Source organism: Camelus dromedarius, chromosome 16 (genome assembly GCF_036321535.1).
Source record: "Camelus dromedarius isolate mCamDro1 chromosome 16, mCamDro1.pat, whole genome shotgun sequence".
Classification (NCBI taxonomy): domain Eukaryota; kingdom Metazoa; phylum Chordata; class Mammalia; order Artiodactyla; family Camelidae; genus Camelus; species Camelus dromedarius.
Genome location: NC_087451.1, coordinates 36493640 through 36520916, shown reverse-complemented (window position 1 = coordinate 36520916; position 27277 = coordinate 36493640). Strand labels below are relative to the sequence as shown.

Here is a 27277-nt window from a genome sequence, read left to right as displayed (position 1 = left end):
GCTTCTAGATCAGAACTAGAAACGACCCTTATAACGCTGGGAGAAGCCAGAGAGAGGACGAGGTGGTCTATGTCCAGCTTATTCCCCTTTTTCGCATTGCATTATTACTTGTCTCTCTGACAGAACTTTGAGGTGAAGGCGGATGACCTGGAGCCCATAGTGGAACTGGGGCGAGGTGCCTACGGGGTGGTGGAGAAGATGCGGCACGTGCCCAGCGGGCAGATCATGGCGGTGAAGGTAGCGTCCACACTCCCCAGACGTTTTCTATTCTGTGCAGTATACCTTCGTCCGTCTCAACTGCACATCAGCTCTTTTCATACAAGCAAAACAGTCTTTGATGGGATGAAATGGAAAAGCTTATTTGTAGGGAACACTGTTTCCCTCCAAATATTTGAAAAATGCTTCCCTGGTATGAGTTGCATGTATTTTTTCTTTAAACTGATACACCTGACCCTCTCCTTTTAATTTTTTATGCAGCCACCATGTCATCATCACACATAAAAGAATTAGCAGTACTTCCTTAAGGTCATATGATACCAGGTCCAAGTTAAAATGACCTTGATTATTTCTAAGTTGCTGTTTGGTTTTTCAAATCAGAATCCAAACAAAAGCTCAAATATTGCATTTGTTTTTTTGTATCTAAATCTCTTTTAATGTTTATTCTGTTGCTTTTAAAAAATTGTCCCTGAAAATCAGGAAACCAGAATTGAGGGAGAAAATTGTCTCTATTTGTGGAAAATGAGAGGATTAAATTATCTTGAGCAAATTTGCATAGTTTTTGAGCTACAAAAAAATTTAGAATCATTGCATATTTCTTTTTTTAAATTTTTAAATTTTTTTATTTTTTTAACATTTTTTATTGATTTATAATCATTTTACAATGTTGTGTCAAATTCCAGTGTTCAGCACAATTCTTCACTCATTCATGGACATATACACACTCATTGTCACATTTTTTTCTCTGTGAGTTATCATAACATTTTGTGTATATTTCCCTGTGCTATACAGTGTAGTCTATTCTACAATTTTGAAATCCCAGTCTATCCCTTCCCACCCTCCACCCCCCTGGTAACCACAAGTCTGTATTCTCTGTCTGTGAGTCTATTTCTGTCCTGTATTTACGCTTTGTTTTTGTTTGTTTGTTTGTTTTTGGTTTTGTTTTTTAGATTCCACATATGAGCGATCTCATATGGTATTTTTCTTTCTCTTTCTGGCTTACTTCACTTAGAATGACATTCTCCAGGAGCATCCATGTTGCTGCAAATGGCATTATGTTGTCGGTTTTTATGGCTGAGTAGTATTCCATTGTATAAATATACCACCTCTTCTTTATCCAGTCACCTGTTGATGGACATTTAGGCTGTTTCCATGTTTTGGCTATTGTAAATAGTGCTGCTATGAACATTGGGGTGCAGGTGTCATCCTGAAGTAGATTTCCTTCTGGATACAAGCCCAGGAGTGGGATTCCTGGGTCATATGGTAAGTCTATTCCTAGTCTTTTGAGGAATCTCCACACTGTTTTCCATAGTGGCTGCACCAAACTGCATTCCCACCAGCAGTGTAGGAGGGTTCCCCTTTCTCCAAAGCCTCTCCAGCATTTGTCATTTGTGGATTTTTGAATGACGGCCATTCTGACTGGTGTGAGGTGATACCTCATTGTAGTTTTGATTTGCATTTCTCTGATAATTAGTGATATTGAGCATTTTTTTCATGTGCTTTTTGATCATTTGTATGTCTTCCTTGGAGAATTGCTTGTTTAAGTCTTCTGCCCATTTTTGGATTGGGTTGTTTATTTTTTTCTTATTGAGTCGTATGAGCTGCTTATATATTCTGGAGATCAAGCCTTTGTCGGTTTCACTTGCAAAAATTTTCTCCCATTCCGTAGGTTTTCTTCTTGTTTTATTTCTGGTTTCCTTTGCTGTGCAGAAGCTTTTAAGTTTCATTAGGTCCCATTTGTTTATTCTTGCTTTTATTTCTACTAGGAGAAGATTTTTGAAATGTATGTCAGATAATGTTTTGCCTATGTTTTCCTCTAGGAGGTTTATTGTATCTTGTCTTATGTTTAAGTCTTTGATCCATTTTGAGTTGATTTTTGTATATGGTGTAAGGGAGTGTTCTAGCTTCATTGTTTTACATGCTGCTGTCCAGTTTTCCCAACACCATTTGCTGAAGAGACTGTCTTTATTCCAATGTGTATTCTTGCCTCCTTTGTCAAAGATGAGTTGACCAAAAGTTTGTGGGTTCATTTCTGGGCTCTCTATTCTGTTCCATTGGTCTATATGTCTGTTTTGGTACCAATACCATGCTGTCTTGATGACTGTAGCTCTATAGTATTGTCTGAAGTCTGGGAGAGTTATTCCTCCAGCCTCTTTCTTTCTCTTCAGTAATGCTTTGGCAATTCTAGGTCTTTGATGGTTCCATATGAATTTTATTATGATTTGTTCTAGTTCTGTGAAATATGTCCTGGGTAATTGGATAGGGATTGCATTAAATCTGTAGATTGCCTTGGGCAGTGTGACCATTTTAACAATATTGATTCTTCCAATCCAAGAGCATGGAATATCTTTCCATTTTTTAAAGTCTTCTTTAATTTCCTTCATCAATGGTTTATAGTTTTCTGTGTATAATTCTTTCACCTCCTTAGTTAGATTTATTCCCAGATATTTTATTACTTTGGGTGCTATTTTAAAGGGGATTGTTTCTTTACTTTCTTCTTCTGTTGATTTATCGTTAGTGTAAAGAAATGCAACTGATTTTTGAACGTTAATTTTGTAACCTGCTACCTTGCTGAATTCTTCAATCAGCTCTAGTAGCTTTTGTGTGGACCTTTTAGGGTTTTCTATATATGGTAACATGTCATCAGCATATAATGACACTTTTACCTCTTCTTTTCCAATTTGGATCCCTTTTATTTCTTTCTCTTGCCTGACTGCTGTGGCTAGGACTTCCAGGACTATGTTGAATAGGAGTGGTGATAGTGGGCATCCTTGTCTTGTCCCAGATTTTAGTGGGAAGCTTTTGAGTTTTTCACTGTTGAGTACTATGCTGGCTGTAGGTTTGTCATATATAGCTTTTATGATGTTGAGATATGTTCCCTCTATACCCACTTTGGCGAGAGTTTTTATCATAAATGGGTGTTGAATTTTATCAAATGCTTTTTCTGCATCGATTGAGATGATCATGTGGTTTTTGTCCTTTCTCTTGTTGATGTGATGTATTACACTGATTGATTTGCATATGTTGAACCAGCCTTGTGTCCCTGGGATGAACCCCACTTGGTCATGATGTATAATCTTTTTTATGTGTTGCTGGATTCTATTTGCTAAAATTTTGGTGAGGATTTTGGCGTCTATGTTCATCAGTGATATTGGCCTATAATTCTCTTTTTTTGTAGTGTCTTTGCCTGGTTTTGGTATCCGGGTGATGGTGGCTTCATAGAATGAGTTTGGGAGTATTCCCTCCTTTTCAATCGTCTGGAAGAGTTTGAGAAGGACTGGTATGAGTTCCTCTTTGTATGTTTGGTAGAATTCCCCGGTGAAGCCGTCCGGTCCTGGACTTTTATTTGTAGGGAGGTTTTTAATTGCTATTTCTATTTCCTTTCTAGTGATCGGATTGTTCAAGTGTTCAGATTCTTCTTGATTCAGTTTTGGTGGACAGTATGTTGCCAGGAACTTGTCCATCTCCTCTAGGTTATCCAGTTTGGTTCCATATAGTTTTTCATAATATTCTCGTATGATATTCTGTATTTCTATTTTGTTTTTTGTAATTTCTCCATTTTCCTTTCTTATTTTGCTAATTTGTGCTCTCTCTTTTTTCTTCTTTGTGAGTTTGGCCAGAGGTTTGTCGATTTTATTTACTTTTTCAAAAAACCAGCTTTTGGTTTGGTTGATTTTTTTCTATGGTCTTGTTAATCTCTATTGTATTTAATTCCTCTCTGATCTTTATTATTTCATTCCTTCTGCTGCTTTTTGGGGCTTTTTGTTCTTCTTTTTCTAATTCATTCAGGTGGTGGGTTAAGTTGTTTATTTGAGATTGTTCTTCTTTTTTGAGGAAGGCCTGTATCGCTATAAACTTCCCTCTTAGCACTGCCTTTGCTGTGTCCCATAGGTTTTGAGTGGTTGTGCTTTCATTATCATTTGTCTCAAGGTATTTTTTAATTTCAGCTTTGATTTCCTCATTGACCCATTGGTTTTTCAATAACATATTGTTTAATCTCCATGCTTTCCTTTTTTTCTCCTATGTTTCTCTGTTGTTGATTTCCAGTTTCATGGCATTGTGGTCAGTAAAGATGCTTGAGATAATTTCTATCTTCTTAAAATTGTTGAGGTTTCTTTTGTGCCCAAGTACATGATCGATCCTGGAAGATGTTCCATGTGCACTTGAAAAGAATGTATATCCTATTTTTTGGGGGTGTAATGTTCTGAAAATATCCACCAAATCTAGTTTTTCTATTGTAGTATTTAATTTCTCTGTTGCCTTGTTTATTTTCTGTCTGGAAGATCTGTCTAGTGATGTTAATGCAGTGTTAAAATCTCCAACTATGATTGTATTCCCATCAATATCCCCCTTTATCTCTGTTAGTAATTCTTGTATGTACTTAGGTGCTCCTATATTGGGTGTATATATATTAACGAGTGTAATATCCTCATCTTGTATCACTCCTTTAATCATTATAAAATGTCCTTCTTTATCTTTCTTTATGGCCTTTGTTTTAAAGTCTATTTTGTCTGAAATCAGTACTGCAACACCTGCTTTTTTGGCTTTTCCATTTGCATGGAATATCCTTTTCCATCCTTTCACTCTCAATCTATATGTGTCCTTCTCCCTAAAGTGGGTCTCTTGTATGCAGCATATTGAAGGTTCTTGCTTTATTATCCAGTCTGCTGCTCTGTGTCTTTTGACTGGAGCATTTAGTCCATTAACATTTACAGTAATTAATGATAGATGTGTGTTTATTGCCATTTTGAACTTATCTTTGCAGTTGAATTGGTATATCCTCTTTGTTCCTTTCTTCTTCCTTTTGTGGTTTGGTAATTTTCCTTTGTATTTTCATGGATTTTATTTAATTTTTGTGACTCCTTTGTAAATTTTTGGCTTGTGGTTACCCTTTTTTGTAAATCTATCAACCCATTACTATAACTGTTTTTATTAAACTGATAGTAACATGATCTCAAACCCATCCTACTGTTAAAAAAATTTTAAAAAGAAAGAAAAAAATATTCTATATTTCCCTGCCTCCCTCTCCCACTCTCAGTGATTTGTATGTCTTCTTTTATAATTTCATGTTTACTTTATTTGTAATTCATGAGTTATCACCTTTCCAGTTGTGTGTTTCTCATTTCTGTAGCATCCTGCTGCTTTTCTATTTAGAATAGCCCTTTCAATATTTCTTTTAGCATGGGTTTAGTGTTGCTAAACTCCTGCAGCTTTTTTTTTGTCTGTGAAACTCTTTATTTCTCCTTCTATCCTCAAGGATAGCCTTGCTGGATAAAGGATCCTAGGCTGCATCTTTTTTTCATTCAGGGCTTTGAATATATCTTGCCACTCCCTTCTGGCCTGTAGTGTTTGTGTAGAGAAATCAGCTGAGAGCCTTATGGGGGTTCCCTTGTAACTTACTCTTTGCTTTTCTCTTGCTGCCTTTAGAATCATTTCTTTATCCTTGACTCTGGCCACCTTGATTATGGTATGTCTTGGTGTGGGTCTATTTGGGTTCTTCCTGTTTGGAACCCTGTGAGCTTCCTGTACTTGGATATCTGATTCCTTCTTTAAGTTTGGGAAGTTTTCAGTCATGATTTCTTCAAAAACCTTTTCAATCCCCTTTGATCTTTCTTCTCCTTCTGGGACCCCTATTATGCGAAGATTGGGAAGCTTGATATTATCCCATAGGTCCCTTATGCTATTTTCATTATTTTTTATTTGCTTCTCTTGTAGTTCTTCTGAATGGATGCTTTCTATTGCCCTGTCTTCTAGATCACTAATTCGTTCCTCTGCATTATCTAGTCGGCTTTGCACAGCTATTAGATCATTCCTCATCTCTGTCAATGAGTTTACCCATTCTACTTGGCTCTTCTTTATAGCTTCAATTTCATTTTTGACATATTTTATATCTCTAAACACTATCTCTTTTAATTCCTTCAGCAATTCGATCACTCCTTTTTTGAAATCTTGATCTAGTAGGCTATCGATGTCTATTTCGTTGATCTTTCTTTCAGGGGATTTCTCTTGTTCTTTTAATTGGGAAAGGTTTTTCTGCTTCTTCATCTTGCTCATACCTCTTTGGCACTGTGGTTTATGGAGTATCAGTTGTTTATTTTGGTCCTTAAGGATTTTATCTATCTGATGCCTATTTAGGAATAGAACTTAGGAAAAAAAGAGAAAAAAATAAGAGAGAGAAAGAATTTTAAAAGAAGGGAGAAAGAGGGTTTGAAAACAGTGTATAATGAATAATAGAAGAGTGAGTTGAAGCAGAGTATTAGTCGGTATTGAGTATTGAGACGTCCTTTTGAAACCTTTACAAAAAAAGGGGGGTGGGAGATGAATAGATGTATTTGAAACCTGTGTCTAATCAATAGCAGGACATCAAAACCCAAGAGAAATAGAAATGAATTAAGAAGTAAAGATTAAGAGAGTAATAGAAAATAGAACAGGTAAAAACAGATTTAAAAAAAAAAGGGGGGGGGGGTTTGTCGGTGTTCTCCTGGAGTCTGTGTGCTTTTAATGTGAAGTCTTTCTGTCTTTGTCCTGTTTTGGAAGCTCAGCTTGCTGTTTTCAGAGGCCCTCCGTTGGCGCCCTCTTCTGTGCTGCTCCCAGCACCTGTCGGCAAGCAGATCGCACCTCCTCCTAACACTGGGTCAGGTGCAGCTCTCCTCTGCTGTGGGCGGGCGGGTCGCTGCCCCTCCGGATGCCGCAGTCAGATGTTGCAGACTGGCCGGGTAGGAGGGCGGGTCGTGCCCCCTCCCAGCACCTCTGTCAGGGGCTGTGTTCCTGCCCGAAAGGCGGGGGGCCGCTCACACTCTACCTGCGCCGCCGCCGGTAGCTCCGCTGCTCTGTGCGGCTGCGCGCTCCGCCCTGGTCGGTGCTCCGCGGGTGGGCTCGAGGAAGACCGATGGACAGCCCTGTCCCTGCTCCGAGCCAAAACCCAGCTCCTTGTTTGTCTTTGTGGAGCAAGTTCTCTGAGGGACCAGGATGGAAGGATCCTATCTGCCCCGGGCTGCAGGCCAGTCTCAGTCTGGCCTTTGAGGCTGCTAAGCCCTTCCGTGCGGATGCAGGTTTCGCCCCCGCCCCCGCCTGAGTGCTAAGCGCGGAGGACATGGCGGCTGCGCCTGAGCCCCGCCTCTCTTCCCCCGAAAACTTTCCGCGGGTTTTCAGAGATGGGGGTGTGCACCCTTTCCCCGAGAGCACATCAACCTTGCTGTTTTATGGAGGGCCCAGGTTGTTCTGCCCTGTGCACCCACAGCCACGGCGCGCAGCCCCTTGCGTTCCCCCGGGGCTGCCTCCGTGCAGCCGCCCCCGTCCTCCGCCCGGCTTGTGCAGCCTGGCCCTGCCCGCGGCTGCCGGCCCGCGTCTCAGGCTGGGTGTTGGGGGGACGCTGTGTGCCCGTTTAACTTAGTTCTGTTAGTCAAGGGCTGCTCTGTACAGATCCGAGCCTCGGAGGCTCCCCCTCCGTCCCGCTGGCCTCTCAGTTGGAGAGGGGAGACCCAACGAGCGAGCACCAGTCCTCCTTGGCCGCTCCCTCCCCGCGGGACCCGTCCCGCGCTGCTTTGCCTTTTGTTCTTTTTTTTTTCCTTTTCTCCTACCAGATTTTTGGTGTCTTTATCTTTTGAAGAGGGCGATGTTCTGTCGGAGTTCCACAGGTGCTCTGGTTGGCTGAGTCGGTCTGTAGATGTGGGTCTTGGTGTATTTGTGGGAGAGGGTGACCTGCGAGCGTCCTTCTACTCCGCCATCTTCTCCCGGAACCATATTTCTTGAGTAGATGTTGGAAGAACCTTGGAGAATGCCCATCTCCAGATGAATTAATATAGTTAGGCCATTGTTAGGAACGTGGATGGTCAGGTTACTTGGATTCCTTTGTTTTCCGAGAATGGAAATACCTTCCCCTTACTATGTAGATTTTTCAGTTTGTTCTTCTGCAAACTTTTTCCTAAGTAGGCAAAAAATGTGAAAGCCTAGGGATATTATATTGTCCCATCATTTAACGACATGATCATGTTTCTGTAAGGCTACATTTGCTGGTGTGACAGGTTTCTCCTCAGAAGCGCTGGGACAGGAATGAATGGTTTCTCCATTTGTTTGATTCTTTCTCTTTCCTTTCCTGTATCAGTTCTCTGACAGTTGCTATGTAGTCCAAACATTCTTACTTGTTCACAAAGAGGGGCTTTCGCTTTTTCTATAGGACCCCAAATCAGCCAGAAAGCAATTAGCACTCTGGTCTGTTTGAGCTAAACCCACATAATAAATCGGACTGCTTTTGTAACTTGGAAAGTCATTCCCAAACATTTGCATACCCTCCAAAATACATTATCAATTTGCTTCTTACTGGGGATTATTCGGGAAATCAGATGAATAATATTCTTCCTTAGTTGGTTACAAATAGCTAATCACTTAGTGTAGATATTTGAAAGGTTGTTACTAGAAGTTGTGCTGTGAATGGTGGTACTATTTTCAAGATCTGTAAGGTCCATGCCTTATTAATGGGCTCATCCTCAGAGCAGTAACCATACACTTTCCATGCATTCCTCTTCAGCGGATCCGGGCCACAGTAAATAGCCAGGAGCAGAAAAGGCTACTGATGGATCTGGATATTTCCATGAGGACTGTGGACTGTCCTTTTACGGTCACCTTTTACGGCGCACTCTTCCGTGAGGTAGGTGATGCTTCCCTTCAGAGTCCAAGGAGAGCGATAACTTACAGAGAAGCTTCCCTGATCACATACAGGCCGTACACAGTCCCGGTGCTCTTTCTTCTTTAGCATGCCTTCTGTAGAGAGCTTCCTGCTTGTGAAATGATGACACACACTGGTGCAAAGCTGGCTTGAGACCACGGTGTTTTCAAATGTATTTAGCCTTATTAAGATGCTGAGGCTCCCTTTCTGCTTTCTGTTTTGGTTTGCCTATTTTGGCAGATTGGTTTCTCTATCAATTGTTTGTACACTGATTCGGATAGACTCCTTAAAATCCAAAATACTCTGGTCTTTGGGTCCCTTGCTGAGCTTCAGGTAGCCTTGTGTACCCTATGGCGCTACATCTACCTCTGCTTTTCACTTTCTCATGCTTCACCTCCCTCTTAAAACCAGACTTGGGATAAACTATTGCCAGTGGTCAGTGTGGGAAGTCAGACATAGAGTAGGTATCTGGACTGAACTCCCAGAGGGCAGTAACAGTAAAGGCCTGGATTTCTGGGACTCCACTGCCTGCAGTTGTTAGTATTTAGATCCTAGTTTTATATTAAGGAGTTGGGTGATCACATGTAAGTTCTGCTTGGTTGTTTGCTAGCTTGCTCTTTGGAGATAATCTTGCCTGTTTATAAATTCCTTGGGGATCTTGAGGGGAACTGTACATTTACTCCCAAAAATCAAGCAAGAAATGGTCACTTCTTCCTGACAGATGTTAACTGCTTCCTCTTTACCTCTTTCCATCCTTTCTAACCATCTCTGAACCAACTGATTTCTAGGGTGATGTCTGGATCTGCATGGAGCTCATGGATACATCCCTAGACAAATTCTACAAACAAGTGATCGATAAAGGCCAAACAATTCCAGAGGACATCTTAGGGAAAATAGCAGTTTCTGTGAGTACATCATGAACCCTACTCCAAGGAGAATGTGAGGAGTCCAGGCCTTATGTGTCCTTATACCCTCATTACTTGGACCATAGCTCCCATCCAGTACATGTCTGTTGAATGCATGCGTGCATCTGTGGAAGGATAAATGAATACTTTTCTTTCTGAACGTTATGTAGAAGATTCTACAACTGACTCGATTTGGAAAACTCTCAGTTAAAGTGCTTCTCAGCATTACATTCATTTGCTATGATCACATTCCTGGCGTCTACATTCTGATATTAGTTTATTTTGATTTTCTCTTGTAGATATTTAAATGTTTTCTTAGGACTAACAGGCTTAGGAAGAAGCAGAAGAAAATGAAATGGAATGAAGGGCTGCTCCCTTCATGGCTGCTGAGGCTCAGGAGGGTAGAGAGAAAAAACACTGGAGACCACATGAGAAATAAGATGTATGAGTGAGACTTGCTCTTTGCTATGGGATATTGTCCTCTCTGTTGGGAGGAGTCCAGTTTGTATGACTTTCTGTGTTCTTTCTTGGATAGGAACACCTTTTTTTGAGAAAATACCTCACCTTGTGACCTTAAGCCAGGGATAATAAACCTGGATATACTTAACATTCAGTTTCTTTCCAGTGACGGGGGAAATAAACCTATCTTGTGTTTCTCTTGCAGATTGTAAAAGCATTAGAACATTTACACAGTAAGCTCTCTGTCATTCATCGAGGTAAGCATCCACGGAGTTGCCTTGGCTGTTCCTTTTATAAAGTTCATTTCTTTTACCTGAGTTCTGTTTTCTCCTCCAATGTCTGGAATTGAGTCAGACAAGAGAACTGAGGGGTTGGGACTGGATAGCAAATCATGTAAGCAGCCGTTCTTTATCTTGTCTGAGGACACCAGAAAATGTGGGCTTTATAATAGACCTACACTGAATATAAAATACCTGTTATGAAGCAAAGCTGTGGGATTACCCACTGAGAACTTCAGAGAGTAGGATGAAAATTCATGTTGTACTGGCTATCACCTGGGAGCTTGTTAGACAAGCAGAATCGTGTGTCCCAAGACCAACTGAATCAGAATCTGCATTTTAACAAGTCCCCCAGGTAACTGTTGTGTACACTGAGGTGTGAAAAGTTCTGGTATAAAGCACAGCTCTTTCAGACAGCAGGAGTCAGGATAAGATGAAAACACTGGTATATATCTCTCTTCCTCCTCTCCCTCCTTCCTGTTCTCCCTTTCTATTGACCTGTTATCTCTTCATCCATCCACCCATCCATCCACCCACATATCCATTCTTCCATCTTTCTTCCGTGCCTTCATCCATCCATTTATTCTTTATACTCATTTTTCAGCATTTATACAGCACTGTGTTTATATAGCACTATATTTACACAACAGTGTAATAGATACCCTGACAGGTTATCTGAGAAGAAAATATATTCTTATCAAAATACTACATAGGGATTCCTGACAGGGAAATAAGACAAATACACAAGAAACACATGAGGAAAAAAACGACATTAGAAATATGAAAGTGCCAACTGTGGAAATAGTATAGGTAGAATACAAGACAAGGAAATGATTAGCCGTGGGTGACTAGAGTCAAGGAAAGCTTCTTGGAAGAGATATGTTAAATCAGGTCTCTGAAAAAAAAATCTATGGAATGAACTGATAGCTAATAGGGTATTGTGATTTGATAATTCTTACACTCTCTGAGCCTGAAAATAATGTAAGGTGCCTCAAAAAGCATGTCTATTATGATTGTTATTATTAGTAGTAATTGTTACTATTAAAAATGGGAAAAATATGAAGGAGGAAGAGGAGAAGAAAATGGGAAGGAATCCAGATAGGAAGGAGAATGTGGATTACTCACAAATGTGGAACTGATTTTTAAGGGCTTATTTCAACAGTATTAAATGTTTCATTCATAGTAGAGAATGTTTATAAAGTATAAAAAATAATAAAATGAAATCTGTATATCTGCCATTCAGTTTAAGGGAAAAATTAAAAGGGATAGTTTTTAAAGTTTTAGAATAGCTTTTCTCCTTTTGATTACTTGTCCTTTGTGAAAAGTGTCATGAGGGAAAAAATTAACTGTGATTTCTAATCCGTTAGTCAGAGGGAACAGTGGTTCATCCACTTGGGGGTGTGTTATATCTTTCCAGACTGATGGTTTCATTTAAAGAACTAGAGACTAAAACCTCTTTATCCACATGTATGTTCTGTGACCTGCCTCACTGTCTGGAATATCTAGGTTTATGATAAGTTACACCTTGTGACCTCTGACACACTCGCAGAAATACCAATCAAAATTGGTTGCTTTGATCATATTTGGTATATTGTTATGTTACAGTCTGCCCTTTCATTCCACTAAATGTGCCATAGATCATTATGAACGGTTCTTTTTAAAAAATTGTTTTATTGTCATAAGAACACTTAACATGAACTCTGCCCTCATAACAAGTTTTTAAGGGTACGATATTAGTATTATTCATTAGGGACAGTGTTGGACTGCAGATCTCTAGAACTTATTCACCAAATATAATAGAGACTATCTGCCCGTGGAACTTGGCGTTTGACTCACTAATAAATTTTGAAGTTCTTACTACATGTATGGGGTCAATGAAGATGACAAATTAGAGGATACAGGTTTTTCCATTGATGGGCTTGCAATCCTACAAGGACAAAACATGAAGTAGAAAATCAAGATGAAAACAGTAAGAGGTTTGTAATTGTGAATCAGAGATGGAAGTTCCTTTTGCGCTATGTCTGGTGGGGAAAGGAAGGAAAAGGAGAAATGGATATTTCAGGCCCCCTGGTGGTAGAGAGGTGAATCTTCAAGGCAGCTAAGACCATGGGCTCCTGACTGTTCTCCCTTACAGATGTCAAGCCTTCCAATGTGCTGATCAACACCTTGGGCCAAGTGAAGATGTGCGATTTTGGAATCAGCGGCTACCTTGTCGACTCTGTCGCTAAAACCATTGACGCAGGATGCAAACCGTACATGGCTGTAAGTATGGCAGCTGGAGGTGGTGTCTGAGAATGCAACCTTTGACAAATGGTGCTAGGAAATAGGAAAAAGATGGACATGGAGGGAAAACTGAAATGTGCCTCGGAGGCAAGAAATAGTCTGCACCTTCTTTTTTGTTAAATATTTCCTGTCTGAAATCCTTAGTCCCTTGCTTCATATATTTTTCTTAAAAATTAGATCAAGGGGTATATTATTTGAAAAAAACAAGTAAGTAATACATAGAGCCCAGACAAATTCCCACACTGAGCTGCAGGGGAGTGCTACCTTGTTTGTTGAGAACAGAACAGAGAAAAGAATTTAAGTTCCCCAAACGAGTCACGTTAGTCCCTAGGGAACCTCACAGCTGTGAAGATTGACTGCCATGAGCAGAGACCTTGGGATTTTATTCAACTTAAGGGACTTCGACTGTAAATAGTCTGTTTGGAAATGGACTTGTGCTTGGAGTTGAACAACGTTTAGCTAAAAGTTGCTGAGGTCTATTCACACCTGACAGTAGCCCAGTGATTCTTGTTGATTCTTTCTACTGAGTTCCAGACTGTTGGAGTTTTAAACAAGGAAAATCCTAGGCTGGCAGAGTAGCTTTATCATGTGTGCCATGTTTCTTCTTAAGGCAAAATTGAAGTTGCTTTTGAAATGTGAGGGGGACTTTGATCCATTACTGTCTCCAAGAAAAGGTGCATGGAGAATGAGGAACACCCCGTGGAGATGCTGATGTTTACTGTGGTTAGCAAGTCTTCTTGGCCTGGGAGGCATAGCTAACAGCTTACAACAACTCACTTGGCAGCTGGTGCCACCTCTCCACCTGAGACTTCACTGAATCAAGAGTGTTATCTCAGTTGTCTTTTTCTGTCTACTTTTCAGCCTGAGAGAATAAACCCAGAGCTCAACCAGAAGGGATACAGTGTGAAATCTGACATTTGGAGTCTAGGCATCACCATGGTAACGTATGATCATCATTGTGGACCTGGGTGTTGGGGTGTTCTGGATACGAAGCTGGAATGGGGTGGACTTGGAGACCAAGAGGCAAACACTCTAAAAGCTTGTCTGAGACAGCAGGAGATTTGGAGTGGCAATTGTTTGCAATGTGGTGCAGCAGAAATAGTGAACTGGGACTAGGCAAAACCCAATTCTCTTTATTTTGCTTCTGAGTAGTTGTGTACCCTTGAGTAACTGATGGAGTCCCATGGACTGTCTTACTGTCCTCATCTATAAAATGAGAGGATCTGACTATACTGTTCCATGACAGTTTTCTTTATAGTTTAAAATTAAACTATTCTAATCAAGGCATGCCGAAGCTTAAGCTATTCAAAGAGTGCTGATGTGTGTGGACCTGGATAGAGCTTTGTTACCAGGACACAGGCTCAGTTTCCCAGAGTACGGTTATGACAGAAGTCTTGGCTGTTGAGTACAGGTATAGCCAAAACACGTAATAACGAACAGGGTAATTTCCTCAGGCACAGCCCTAAAGGTATACAGCTAGTGCCTGATTTGTAACTTTGGTGATCATAAATTTTCAGTGTATCACCAAGGTCTGGAATTACCCACTGTGGTCCTGGCTTCTTCCCAGGCACAGCAGCTGATTAAATCCCATGAGTTATTTCACATCCCTGCCCAGAAGACACGTGATCTTGTAACAGCAAAGTGGCCTTTCCAAGTCCAAAAAAAGATCAGTCATTTGGTCCTAGGTTGGGTTTTTTTTTTTTTTTTCCCCTTTTTTCCCCCCATTCTAGCAAGGGACCAGCAGATGGCAGCAGATATACAGCTCTGTAAAAGCCTTAGTGTGAGAATTGCTTTTTAGACTAAACATTTGAAAGCCTAGTGGCTTTATATCCTGAAGTTTAATACTGCTGGCTTACAATTTTATTAAGTGCCACACTGGGTGTTAGTGAGGACTCAGTTTTAAATAGACTTAAGTGGCTGTCTCCAGTAAGATATTATCTGAAAATCCCTAGCACAAGGAATTGGAGGAAAATTGTGAGAGAACATTTTATTTTCCCCCCAGATTTAACTTGATTGTCACCATCATGTTTCCCTCTGGTTCTCCTGGAACAAAACGGGTTCCCTAGTGGATTCCCTGTTTAAACAAGTAGCTCTATTTAAGCTTGCCTCCTTGTTTTCCTTTCCCCTCTAGATTGAGTTGGCCATCCTTCGGTTTCCCTATGATTCGTGGGGAACGCCTTTTCAGCAGCTCAAACAGGTAGTAGAGGAGCCATCACCACAACTCCCCGCAGACAAGTTCTCCGAAGAGTTTGTTGACTTTACCTCACAGTGGTAAGAGATCTTGTCTCCCAGATGCCAGTGTTAGGGAAGAAGAGGCGCTCTCATGACTTTCCTTCATTGGTGTCAACCCATGATGCATACATTCATCCCAAGAGCATTGATGGAGTGTGCCCTCGATGCTGAAGCAACAAAGATGCCTCTGTCCCAGTCCCTGCCTTCACTGAGCTCACAGTCAAGGAGGAGAGTTTCACCAGTCAGTCACTACAGTATAATATGGAAAGCCCAGTGATGCAGATATGCATAGAGTATTGGGGGAACTCAGAGGCAAGGTATTAGATAGAGTTTTCAGAGGAGATAAATCCTGAGCTGGGACCCTGTGAGGTATTTCCAAAGGAAAGGGAAGTAGGAGTATTCCAAGCAGAAGGAACATCGTGCATCATGTCGCAAAAGTGAGAAACTCCTTTATGAGAGTTTTAAGCCATTTGATGTTGACCAGAGCATAAAGAGAAAAGTAGATGGACCCACTAGAGGATTAGGAGTGGAGAGTAGATATGATGCAAAGAACTACTTCAGATGAGAAGACAGCCGCTATTTTCAGAGCATGATTTAGGTACCCAGAAGAGCTACTTGCAAAATAGTTCTAGGATTTTGTAGGCTGCTTCTTATAGACTACTTGCTAATTTTTGGACACCCTTGCCCATAAGGGTACAATGGACAGTCCTGGGGGTCTGAGAAAGGTATCTAAAGAAAGATGGAGTAGAAAGATGGAAGGAGCCATACTAAAGCTGTTAATTTTGTTTTCATGGAAATTGCCAGTGGAATTTAGGAAACTAGGAGAGGGGACAGTTTTCTCCAGAAAACCTACTGGTTTCCATCTGCAGAGGGAGCATGATGTCTAGCATGACTGATACCAATGATCATTGCAAGTGATGCTGGAAAGAGGATGCTAAAATGGAACCAAGGTGGTTTATTTGGGTACCTGCAGAGCAGATGAGAATCAGAGGAAGGGGAATCAGAGATGGTGACAAGCCCTGCTGTGATCCTTGGAGAGGAGCAATTTTGGCCACTTGCTGCTAAGGAAGGGGCTGGAGTTCTCAAGGCTGTTTGAGAGTCTGGTTTCCTCAAGGTTCTCATTCCCTTGGCCTCCATGCTCTTTGGAAGAAGCTTCTACTGGGAAACATGATGAGACAAAGCAGCTGACTGTTGCTTGTGAAACTAAGGCCTCAGCCCTTAAGCTCAATGTCACCCCTGGTACTTTTCCCTAATGATATATGATGCTGACCTACCATTGTTTTTTGTTTGTTTTTGTTTTAGTTTTGGCTGGAAGGCCAGAGAGGGCTGGAGCAATGGGCTGTAGTACACACAGTACGTTGCTGGATGTAATGTGTACATCCTCTGGGCCTCTGGGATGTGTCCTCCCATCTGCTTTCCTTGCATGAGTGTGCAGGACGTGGTGGTACACCTGCCAGGTTTAGATGGGTTCATGATTTTTGCCTCTGGATTCAAGAGCTTAGTTTTCATTTTTTGTTTTCCTTATCCTCAGATGTTTAAAGGTCACATAGGAAAAGGGATGAGTCATCTTGGATAGTTCAAACCAACAGTTCTCAAAAAGGAGTGGTAATGGGAAAGGATCTTATCCAAGGAAGCCTTTTCAAACTATCCTCTTTGTAAGCTTTCTCCCACCTCGCCCCTTTTCCCAACATTCTGAGCACTTCCGAAAATCTTGGTAAGAACAAGGCTGGTGTGAAAAATTTGAGAAAGCCAAGTTGCCAGTTGTGAATCACCAGTTTAGTCCCGTGGTTCTCAGTTCTGGTTGCTCACTGATAGAACATGTGAGAGCTTTTGAATGTACTGTCACCGAGGCCTCAGCCTCAGAGATTCTGGCTTAATTGGTCTGGGGAGGGTTCTGATTATCAGAATTGTTCAAATGTTCTCAAATCATCCTACTGTACAGCTGGCGTGAGACCCCTGACTTACAACTGTGACCTATGGACCTGTTATCAACTGCTTCCTGTTTAAAAAACTGTTTTTCTTCTACAGTTTTTTTGAGAAATTGTTCAATTACTTTATTTTCCTTTGACCAATTTTCTTCTCTTACTTAGACTTTCCCCTGCAGAGTCGAGTGTTAAAGCTTTTTACAGATATTTAAAAAATGAAAGCTTTGAAAAAAAATAAAATTTTTTCTAATTTTAATGTATGCACACATCTGTGGAAATTGCAGATTCTTGTACTATTTATTGCTCTTTCTGTAGCAACCACCCTGTTCCTACTGTCCCCCACAGAACAAAGTATCTTCATGGTCACCCTTCTGAGGTCACCGTTTCCCCCTTGTTTTCTCTCATTTTCAATCCCAGCTACTGTAGTTCATTAATTTAAAAATTTTGAGCCATACACATTTTCCAGCTTTCCTGGAATTGTGAATTCTGTTAATATTGTTTGGGAAATAGAAGGGGGGGCATTAATTCTGAATTTTATGAGCATTCTTACTTATCCTTGGTTGGACTTTTAAGAGTACAGGCTCTCTTATTTCAGATGCCAGGTCAATGGTCTTTTGCCTACCATAAACTATCAATATATTTTCTTTAATACCCCCTTAGTATGAACATTCTTGTGAAGTCAACTGAGTTGGAAAAGTTGTCTAATGCTTCAAAAAATTATATTGATTTTTGGGGGTATTTTATGAATGGCTTAGATCTTTAAGGAAGCAATTTTATTTTTCATATGTATTAGTATACAGAAACACACCTGACCCCAGTAGCAATTTAGTTATTCACTTTTGAAACAAATTACTGACAGTTTTAAGTTTGATTTGGAGCTGGGTGGAAAGAATGGAAAAATAATCACTACCTAAAAACACCTCTTCTATTTCCTGATGAAAGAAGGATATAACCTATAACTCCCTTTTATACCTGTTCTTCCATTTTCTTGTGAATAAAACTATATTTTTGAGATATAGCTTCAGAAAAGGACCCTTTTTGAATGACCTCCATGTGGGTTTTTTTTTTTCCTGTATTGATGTCTGTGACCCTTGAAGACATCTAAAAAGCCCCAACTCTATGTGGAAAGTGGGGAAAAGGGACTACAAACTTGGAAAGTGAACAATTTAATCTCAAAATTTGAGAAAGATGCATCTGTGTTTTAATTTCCTAAATCTGTCTTTGGGTTAAATGTAGAACTAGAAGAAAAAGGGTACATTACTGACAGCCTAGGTGATCTGTCAGAGTATTTGAGACCTTCCGTGGGATGCATATGCCCTAAGCATTTGATGACATCACAGTGCTGCCCCATCCTGTACGCCTTCATCCAGGCCATCAACTCGGTAGTCACTCTCCTCGGGTCACTGCTGGTCAGTTGACAGTAAATTGGGGTTTGCGGGGTGGAATCAAATTGACCTATCACTATCATCTCCAAAGTTAGGCTATTCTAGAGCCCAGAGATCCAGCTAGTGTCTTTCTTTTGCAATAACATCAGAGCACCATTAATCCCCTGGGTTGGGGCAGGGGGTTGAGGGAGGAGAGAAAAGAAAAGAAAGTTAAGGCATTTATTCCTTATGATCTTGAAGAAAAAAAAAAGATTTCTTACAAACCTTTCTTTTCCATACTTATTTTGAAATAGGACCACTGAGCAACATTTTCTTTTTCTTTTTTCCCTGCCCATGGCTTTCTTGTCTTAGGGGTTTTAGAGAGTTCCTGGGGCAGGGGTGCTGACCATATAAGCCTTGTTTGGGGATTCACAACAGAGAAAACTGATAGAAAAGCCTTACATTCTAGTCCTGCAGAAGGCTTCACAAATGAGTTCCTTCAAAAAGTGGAAGCCTGGCAGGCTTACATTTTTTTCACCATGACCTCTTCCTATAGGTTCATTGTCTTGGGGACTGAAGAAAGTTCACTGGAGACCAACTGCCAAGTGCCAAAACAGCTTGACTTCCTTCTTGCTTTGCTTGCAGGCCTATTTAAGAGCTCGGTGCCCAGCTGACCAGACTGATGGCATGTCAGTGTAGGTTGGAGGCCCACCCAGACGCTGATACTGTCTGACTCAAAGGAACTAGTATAAAACACAGACAATCAAACATAGCTCCCTACTTGTTCGGGAAGGACAGTAAAAAGAGGCACTGGGTTTTTATTTAGCTTATGACAGACGTATGGCTTGGGAGGCTCTTTTGTTTTTATTTTGTGGATGCACCAAAGAGCCCTTCTTGGGAACAGTCAGGGAATTCAAATAGGCACAAATCCTCTGGTCAGCATAAACTCCATGCTAGCAATTCTCAAGAGTGCATGAAGCTGTTTTTTGGTGTCAGCTACAGTCAGGAGTGTGTGTTATGGCATTTGGAAGAGGAATTAGGGCAGTTAGCTAATTGCACGCTTGAAAATGACAAGCCACTTGAAAATTCAAAAGTCTGACTCAAGTCCAAAAAGAAATTGGTATAGCTTTGAACTCCACAGTTGTTATTTTGTACTGAATTTCAAGCACTTCCTATTAAACATGGAATTTTTGCTTTTTTCCCTAACCTTATCCTGAGTATTTTGCTATTCTTAGCCCATGTTTTGAAGTGTTCTTGATTTAAAAGATGGAGAGAGTGGGTTGTATCAGTATATTAATTCAGTGAACAGCCTTGGTTTGCTGTGTAAATATTTTCTGTTAATACTCTAGCAGTAGTGCTTGTGGTCCATTTTGAGTTTTGTAATCGGAGGCCATAAGTCAAGAAATAGCCTACTGGTCAACAGTCACCGAGCTTTTAGAAATCCTTAACACTTTATGGTGGCTTTTCCTACATTTTCTTTATGCAAATTAAAAAAAATTACAGAGAACTTTTCATAAACTGCTCCACAAGTGAAAAAATAAGACCTCCTGACTTAAAATGACCTCTCCTTGAAAGAATGTAAGTATTTAATTTCTTCTACCTGATAAGAAGGGAGAATACTGTTTTATTATCTACTAAGTAGAAAGTAAAAAATCAGCAACATCATGAAGATCTCAGGTTGCACTGTTTTAACTGTTTGAGAAACAAGCTTTTCTTTCTATCATTCCCTTGGTTCCGTTGTTGGTCAGTGAACGCTGGGAAGGGAAAGATGGGATCTCAAGGAGACTTTTCCTGAGTCAGTGTCGAGTTAGGGTTTGATGACTGACTAATGATCCAGCTAAACAGAGACACCTGAAATTAACCACTTGACAACTGAGTGTGGATTCAATGTTACCTTTGTGCTTTTCCTTTCTGGTTTTAGGGAGATAAATTGTTCATATTATAAAGAAGACTTTCTGATTCTTGACTGGCTTTGAACAATAGCTGGAAATCCACAGCTTTTGTCTACTAGTCTATTTGCTTTTTTTCACTAGTGTCTGTGTGCAAGTCAGCCACATTCCTGGGATCACAGTTCTGTGTTTCTTCTGGGTGAACTAGCTCTTGAACTTAGAAACACTTTCGCTTCCTGGGGTGGAAGGTAGGGAGGGGTGTAGAAGTGAGAATGTGCCCAGATGACAGATGACCCAGTTGGAGATGCTTCTAAGTGAATTTCACTTCAGAGAAGGAGATAGAAGGCAGCAGTGAGGAGGAAAACCCTAGTACACATGGCCCAGGGTTTCCCAACCTCAGCACTAATGATATTTTGGACTGGATCATTCTTTATTGTTGGGGAACTGTCCTGTGCATTATGGGATGTTTAGCAACATCGTTGGCCTGTACCTATTGGATGCCAGTAACAATGGCGTCAACCAGAAATGCATCCTCCAGACATTGCCAGATGTCCCCTGGAGGGCAAAACCACCTGCAGTTGAGGACTGACTACCAGTACAGCCGTATAAAATCTCAGGATAGTAGGAGTGACAAGGTCTCATTCATTTCACTCAGGCACACCTTCCCATGTCAATCCAACTTTGACAGTTGATACTTCCTCTTTCTAATTTGCTCTTATTTTTATCCTCTGGTCACTGAGGTCACCAGGTCCTAGATCTGCCCTCAGTTCGAGGTTGAAACTTCTCACACCTACCTGTGCCCTGTCTCAGGTTCCCTGGCTTCTACCCACAGCATTGCCTGGAGTAAACTGGTAGGCGGCTTTCAGTTGTTTTGGTTCAAAAGCTTCCTCTTTTTTTTTTTTTCATTTCATTTTGGTTTTAAACCACAGCTTTTCCAAGCGTCTCAACGATTTCACTCTCTGTTTCTGTATCTGGCCCTCCCCGCAATTATTAGCCTACGTGGGTGGAACAGAACTCATGTCACACACACCAGGCCTCATTTGCTCAAAATGATCCATTAGCACAAATCCCAGCAACCCAATAATCAGTCACTTTTTGGTTCCTTCAATGCCAGGCAAACTTCCTTTCCATCTATATATGATTCTGCAGCCCGATGGGCAGAGGAGTCTGTAGGTTGCCTTGCAAATTAGAAATCATCCTTTTCTCCATTCTGTAACCTGGGATTCCAACTCCAAATAAACTGATTTTTTTTTTCCATTTTTAGGCCGTGGGTGAATACAGGGGTGGGTAGAGAATGGGGTGAGGGGTTGGTCTCTTTATATGGCAGGTTTATTACTATTGCCTCTGGTGTCAAATGTGATTAAAATGTCTGTGCATGCAGACAGCTGAAAGCATGGGAGCCACTTGACATAATGCATGACCACCTTGTGTTTCTAAGAATTGCTAAGTCACTGGCCATGTGTACTTTCTCTTTCATCAGCCAAGAAGTCATAAAGTAGTAGTGTGACCTTAGACATTTTACATGTGTATTGCTTCTCTGTCAAGTAGGTTTGGTAGGATATATACATATACATACATATATATAAACAAATTATACATTCAAGGAGGCCAGAAGCAAAAAGAATTAGATATTGAAGACAGTGAAGAGATAACAAATGTAGTATAAGAAACACCTGCTAATTTCTTTGCCAGTGGGGGGATGGATTAAAAACTGTTTGGAAGGAAAACAGATATATATTAATAGAAGCTAGTTTTTATGTCATTGGTAAAGTATCATAAGGAAAGTAAACAAGCGCATTTATTCTTCCCATTAAGGTACACCCAGAGTGACTGAAAACATAATTTGTAAGTGTAATGGAAGAGGAAAGTCAAGACGGGAGATTTATGTTTTCAGTACATTTTTAGAGGTGGTTCTCTTTAGTCTTCTACTGGTTCTGAAATCGTAGTCTAGTGAAAATACAGATGGCTTCTAGATTTTAATATGATCATTTTTTTTTCCCTTTAAGCTTGAAGAAGAATTCCAAAGAAAGGCCAACATATCCAGAGCTTATGGTAAGTATCGTCAGCAGTGTAAACATGTCTGAACAGCGAGTACAGGTGAAATGACTGAGACCTAATACATTATAAGCAAACAGCCATCCTGGAAGAGCTGATTCATTGAGACATTGGTAAGTGGAGTTAAACTCAAGAAAAAAGAGAACTGAGCCCTTCATGCCTCCTACATCCCTCGTTAGTATAACCTGGTGCTGGTCACCAGTCTTAGCAAAATTTTTTACATGATAATACATCTGTCATCATGTAGACCAAATTATGTCTCTAAAATTTACATTTTCACATTTCAAAGGTACTAGGAGATATAAATTAATATAAAATGAAGGAAAATATGATGTAAAGGATTTCAATAATGAGAAAAACTAAACTACTACATGACTGATCAGTTTTTGATAAAATACTTAGGATTAATTGGATGAACGTTTTGCTGGATATTTAAGGAGGAAAGAATCACTTTGTTTTCTCCTGGTTTTTACTTTAATGGGAAAAAGTTAGACAAAGCCTTATTAATTTGAATTATATGACCTCAGCATTCACAATTTATCATTTGCACTATGAAAAATGATATAAAAGTAAGACCTTAAGGTTATTGTTTTTAAATAGTTTCTTTTAAATTGTGGTAACTGCAATTCTAAGCTAGTTACAGATGATTCTTTAATATAGATGGCAGGGACCTAAACTTGGCAATCCTTATCTATATATATAATGAATGTAGGAGAAACACACTTTTTTTGAAATATAAAATTCAGACTATTTACTAATGTTGTGTTAGCACCTCCCTAGATTTGTTCCAATTCTTAAGATTTTAATTTTAGCAAGGAAAGGAAGAGTTCTACTCATGCATGATTACAAAAGAGATAAAAGCAAACACTGACAGCAGTTCTTACTGGCGCATATTCAGCAGGTGTCAAATGCTTGCTCCTATCCCATCCCACCCAAAAGCAGTGCTCAATCTTCAGAACCAACTCAGGGCAGGTGATAGAAGTCCAGGTTCCTAATAGGTCTTAACAAATGGTGTGGTGAGTTGGCTCCAACCTGGAAGAAGTATAACTTGTTGACTGTCTTCTTTGGTAAAAATGTCTTGTTGGGTCCTTTGCCTATTTTTAACTGTATTATTTGTTTTTGTTTGTTTGTTTTGTTTTTTTGCTATTGAGTTGTATGAGTTTCTTATAGATTTTGGATAATAACCCCTTATCAGATCTATGGTTTGCTAATATTTTCTCCCATTCCATACATTGTCTTTTCATTCTTTTGATTCTTTGCTGTGCAGAAGCATTTTAGTTTGAAGTAGTCCCACTTGTTGATTTTTGCCAACAAGCACATGGAAAGGTGCTCACTATCCCTGCTCATCAGGGAAATACACGTGAAAACCACAGTGGGACAGCACCTCATGCCTGTTAGAAAGGCGTGAAAGGCAAGAGATGAGCACTGGTGAAGATTCAGAGAAAAAGGAATCCTGTACACTGCTGGTAGGAATGTAAATTGCAAAAGCAGGTATAGGAAACAGTTATGGAGTTTCCTCACAAAATTAAAAATAGAACTATTTTATGATTAAGTAATTCCACTTCTGGGCATAATCTGAAGGAAATGAAATCACTATCTTGAAGAGTATCTAAATCCCCATGTTCATTGCAGCACTATTTATTATGACCAAGATGTGTAAACAATCTAAGTGTCTACTGATAGATGAATAAAAAATATATATATATATATGTACACACACACAATGGAATATTATTCGGGCATTAAAAAGGAAACCCTGCCATTTACAACAACATGGATGAAGCCTAGGGGTATTATTCTAAGTGAAATAAGTCAGACCAAAAAAAAAAAAAAAACCTGCATGATGTCACTTAAATGTAGAATATTAAAAAACTGAATTTACAAAGAGTAGATTGGTGGTTGCCAGGGTTATGTGGGTGTGGGGAATGGGTCAGGGTGGTCAAAGAATACAAATTTCTGTTTACAAGATGAGTAAGTTCTGGGGCTATAAAGCAGAGTATGGTGACTGTCACTGTATTATGTACTCACAAGTTGCCAGGAGAGCAGAAGGCAGATCTGGACAGTAGGTGGTAGTCACAGCTAAGCAGGTGGATTTTCAGTTCTGTTGCTTAAGATTTAAGTCTGAACTATTCTTCAGGTGGATGACTGTGGAAGGATGCAGGGAAGAGTTTGAGAAGAGAAAAGGCCATCTTCCTGGGCCTCTTTGTCCCCTCTAAAAAGGCAGCCCCTGGGACTCAGCATTCAACTAAGCTTGAGGGAGAGAAGATGAGTAATGCTTGAGAAAATCTTAGGATACTGCATGTTTTGGTTGAGTACTTCCTCTCTGATTATATGTACAATAGCCAGTAAGGGGCCTTGGCAGTCCTGGCCATACTTTTTTTAGTATGCTTAAGCAACCCACAGAGCATCTAAAAATTAATTTCACATTAAGTGCAATGGGCATTGAGTGATTCCTTTGGGGTCCTGGAGAGCCTGTACTCCTATTTTAAAGTTGCCTTGTTTGTCACTCTTTTCAGATAAAAGAATATTTTATATATTTTTGCAGATATTTAAAATGCAGAACTTTTTTTTCCCTTCTAAGTGAGTGCTTATCAGAAGTTTCAAGGAACACACTGAGGAAAGAAATACTCAGTCCTAGCTTAATATACCTTGGCAGCTGATGTTGAATTCTACCTTCCAGTATATCCTAACAGGGTGGTCTTTTATGCTCCACATATTAATGTTGTAAGATCATGTGCCCCCCCCCTCCCCCGTTATGGCATTAATCTTTGCGGTCCTGGAAATGGACTTGCCTTTTAAGGCCACAACTGGTCACTGCTTTCCTGTGGAATTGAGGTTTTTAAATGGAAAATCTGAGTCGACTTTTTGACTATAGTGTTGGAAAAACACATGCCATGCTGAGAGGCTATTGTTTATGTTGTAGGAGTTGGTGAAGAGGTAGAAAGGAAGAAAAAAAAAAACACCCTTTTTTCCAGGTGAAGAACAGTATAATTAAGGCCCCAACCCAGACATGTACCTCTTACAGAAATCCCAAATGTTTTCTCCCTAAATGGGACTGAGGAGTATATACATGCTTTAAGGTCATTTCATTTGCTTGTCCTCTCAAACTTCCACTGGGGCACATGACTCAGTAGGAATTGTTCTCCTGGAGTAGGGGACCAGCCAAAGTTTTTGTAAATATTAGACAGTAAATATTCAGGTGTTTTGGGCTGTTATAACCCCTTGACTCTGTTGTTTTATTATGAGAGCAACCACATTCAGTGTGTAAACAGAGGGGTGTGGCTCTGTTCCAATAAAACTTTATTTCAGAAATAGGTGACGAGCTAGAATTTGGCTCCTGGACCATCCATCGTTGACCCCTGTCCTAGATGATAATCACCAGAGATGAAAAGCAGGTGATTCAAGTGGTGCTCAGTGAGGTGATTATGTTCTCCAAACATCCCTGGAAGTTCTAGATTAAATCACAGTCTTGAGCAAGGATGACTGAACTCAGAAAACCATAGTCTTGAGGCATGAAGTGTCTTCAGGGGGTTTGGAGACCACTGGTGATTGTCACTTGCCCCAGTGCTCCTGCCATATGTTCGAGGATCTCCAGGCCCAATCAGTGATAAAGTCCTCCCTTCCTGCACCTGGCTCCTCTTTTGAGAAACCCAGCCTGGGACTATGGTCTGGGAAATGATTCCATGGTGCCTCATATGCTCGTCCCCTGGTTGCTGTCCTTGCTATTCTTAGTCTATTGCTTATAGAAAGGACTGGTTCCCTCCCAACCTTTTGCAGCCTCAAAACCCACACAAGAGGGAGAGTCACACTTTCCATTTTCACATGCCTGCCGCCTTTCCCCTCACCCTGCCCTCTGGCTCTCACAGCATTTTCCCAGCCTGAGAATAAACTGAAAGATGCCTGCAGATTTCTTTTTTAATTTAAGACATCAGGTTATTGAATTCAATCACAGACCCAGACTACATCCACTGAGCTAATAGCCACCAGTGGAACCAGAGTCAAGATGGGGCTGGTAGGCGTTAGAAGCAGTCCTGAGACAATCTGAGGTTTGACAGGTCCTGTTTTGATAGTAGAAAGCTTTAAAGTACATTAAAAGATCTCAGATATTAAGAGGATGTGGGAAAGTGAATAAGCATGGTGGTAAAGCACTTGGTAAGGGTGCTGTGTAGCTGGTTAGTAATCAAAAGTAAAGCTGCTATTAATTTATCCAGGGAGCTCAAGACGAAGAACCCAGCATCTAGAGCTCCAGTTAGCAGAGTGGGTGTGAGGCTCTGGCTCCTCACCCAACCTGTACCTTCACGTGGGCAAGGGGGGAAAACCTCTTTTCCATTTTCTGAGTCATGATACTTCACGGTGACCACCTACCTTCTTTGGAGCTTTACTTCTATGTTCCTGTCCCATTTACATTGTTTTCTAAAACTTCCACGGGTGGGCATTCAGTTTCCCACAGGGCTGACTCATCCAGCCCTCTGCCGTCAGGTTTAAAACAAATGTAACGAGAAAACCTACAGCTAGGCAACATGAAGGTTGTAAACTAAAATCCTCAAAGTCAAGGGAAACAGGGTGAGTCACCTACATGTCTGCGTGCAGAAATGCTCATACTTAGCTGCTCAGCTTGTCACTGAGAACACCACCACCAGACAGTCAGGGAGGTGGCCATGCTAGGTCAGTGGGTAGGTGGTGGCGCTAGGTTCTACCGGAAGGAATTGTCCTTTTTGGTTGGTTTGGTTGGTTCTGTTTCCGATGGGAGAACTGTGGATCAAGATCTACTTCTAATTAGAGGTATCAGGTTCGAGTGTGACAGCCAGGTATTTCCAGTAACAAAGTTGAGCCATTCAAGGGAGGATCAAATCACCCTGGCGCAGAGAAAATGTCTTCGTTTCCTCCAGAATTGTTTTGAAATGTGTGGCTTCCTGTATTGGACCCTGGCTGTTCCCCTAGGAAAGAGCAGGGCTTGATGTTTCCGTAAAGTTTACTTCATCTGAGTTGCATGAATAGACACTTTT

General features: G+C 40.6%; 1 protein-coding gene across 2 annotated transcripts in view; it reads left to right on the top strand.

The window, feature by feature from the left end:
• MAP2K6 (mitogen-activated protein kinase kinase 6) overlaps positions 1 to 27277 on the top strand; it is a 123291-nt gene that overhangs the window by 83586 nt on the left and 12428 nt on the right. For both annotated transcript variants that reach the window (XM_010975956.3, XM_064495608.1), the window contains 8 exons: positions 124 to 237; positions 8744 to 8863; positions 9670 to 9786; positions 10451 to 10502; positions 12658 to 12785; positions 13668 to 13745; positions 14938 to 15077; positions 22223 to 22268. In XM_010975956.3, the coding sequence (XP_010974258.2) occupies positions 124 to 237; positions 8744 to 8863; positions 9670 to 9786; positions 10451 to 10502; positions 12658 to 12785; positions 13668 to 13745; positions 14938 to 15077; positions 22223 to 22268 (795 nt within the window). The remainder of the gene's footprint in view (positions 1 to 123; positions 238 to 8743; positions 8864 to 9669; positions 9787 to 10450; positions 10503 to 12657; positions 12786 to 13667; positions 13746 to 14937; positions 15078 to 22222; positions 22269 to 27277) is intronic.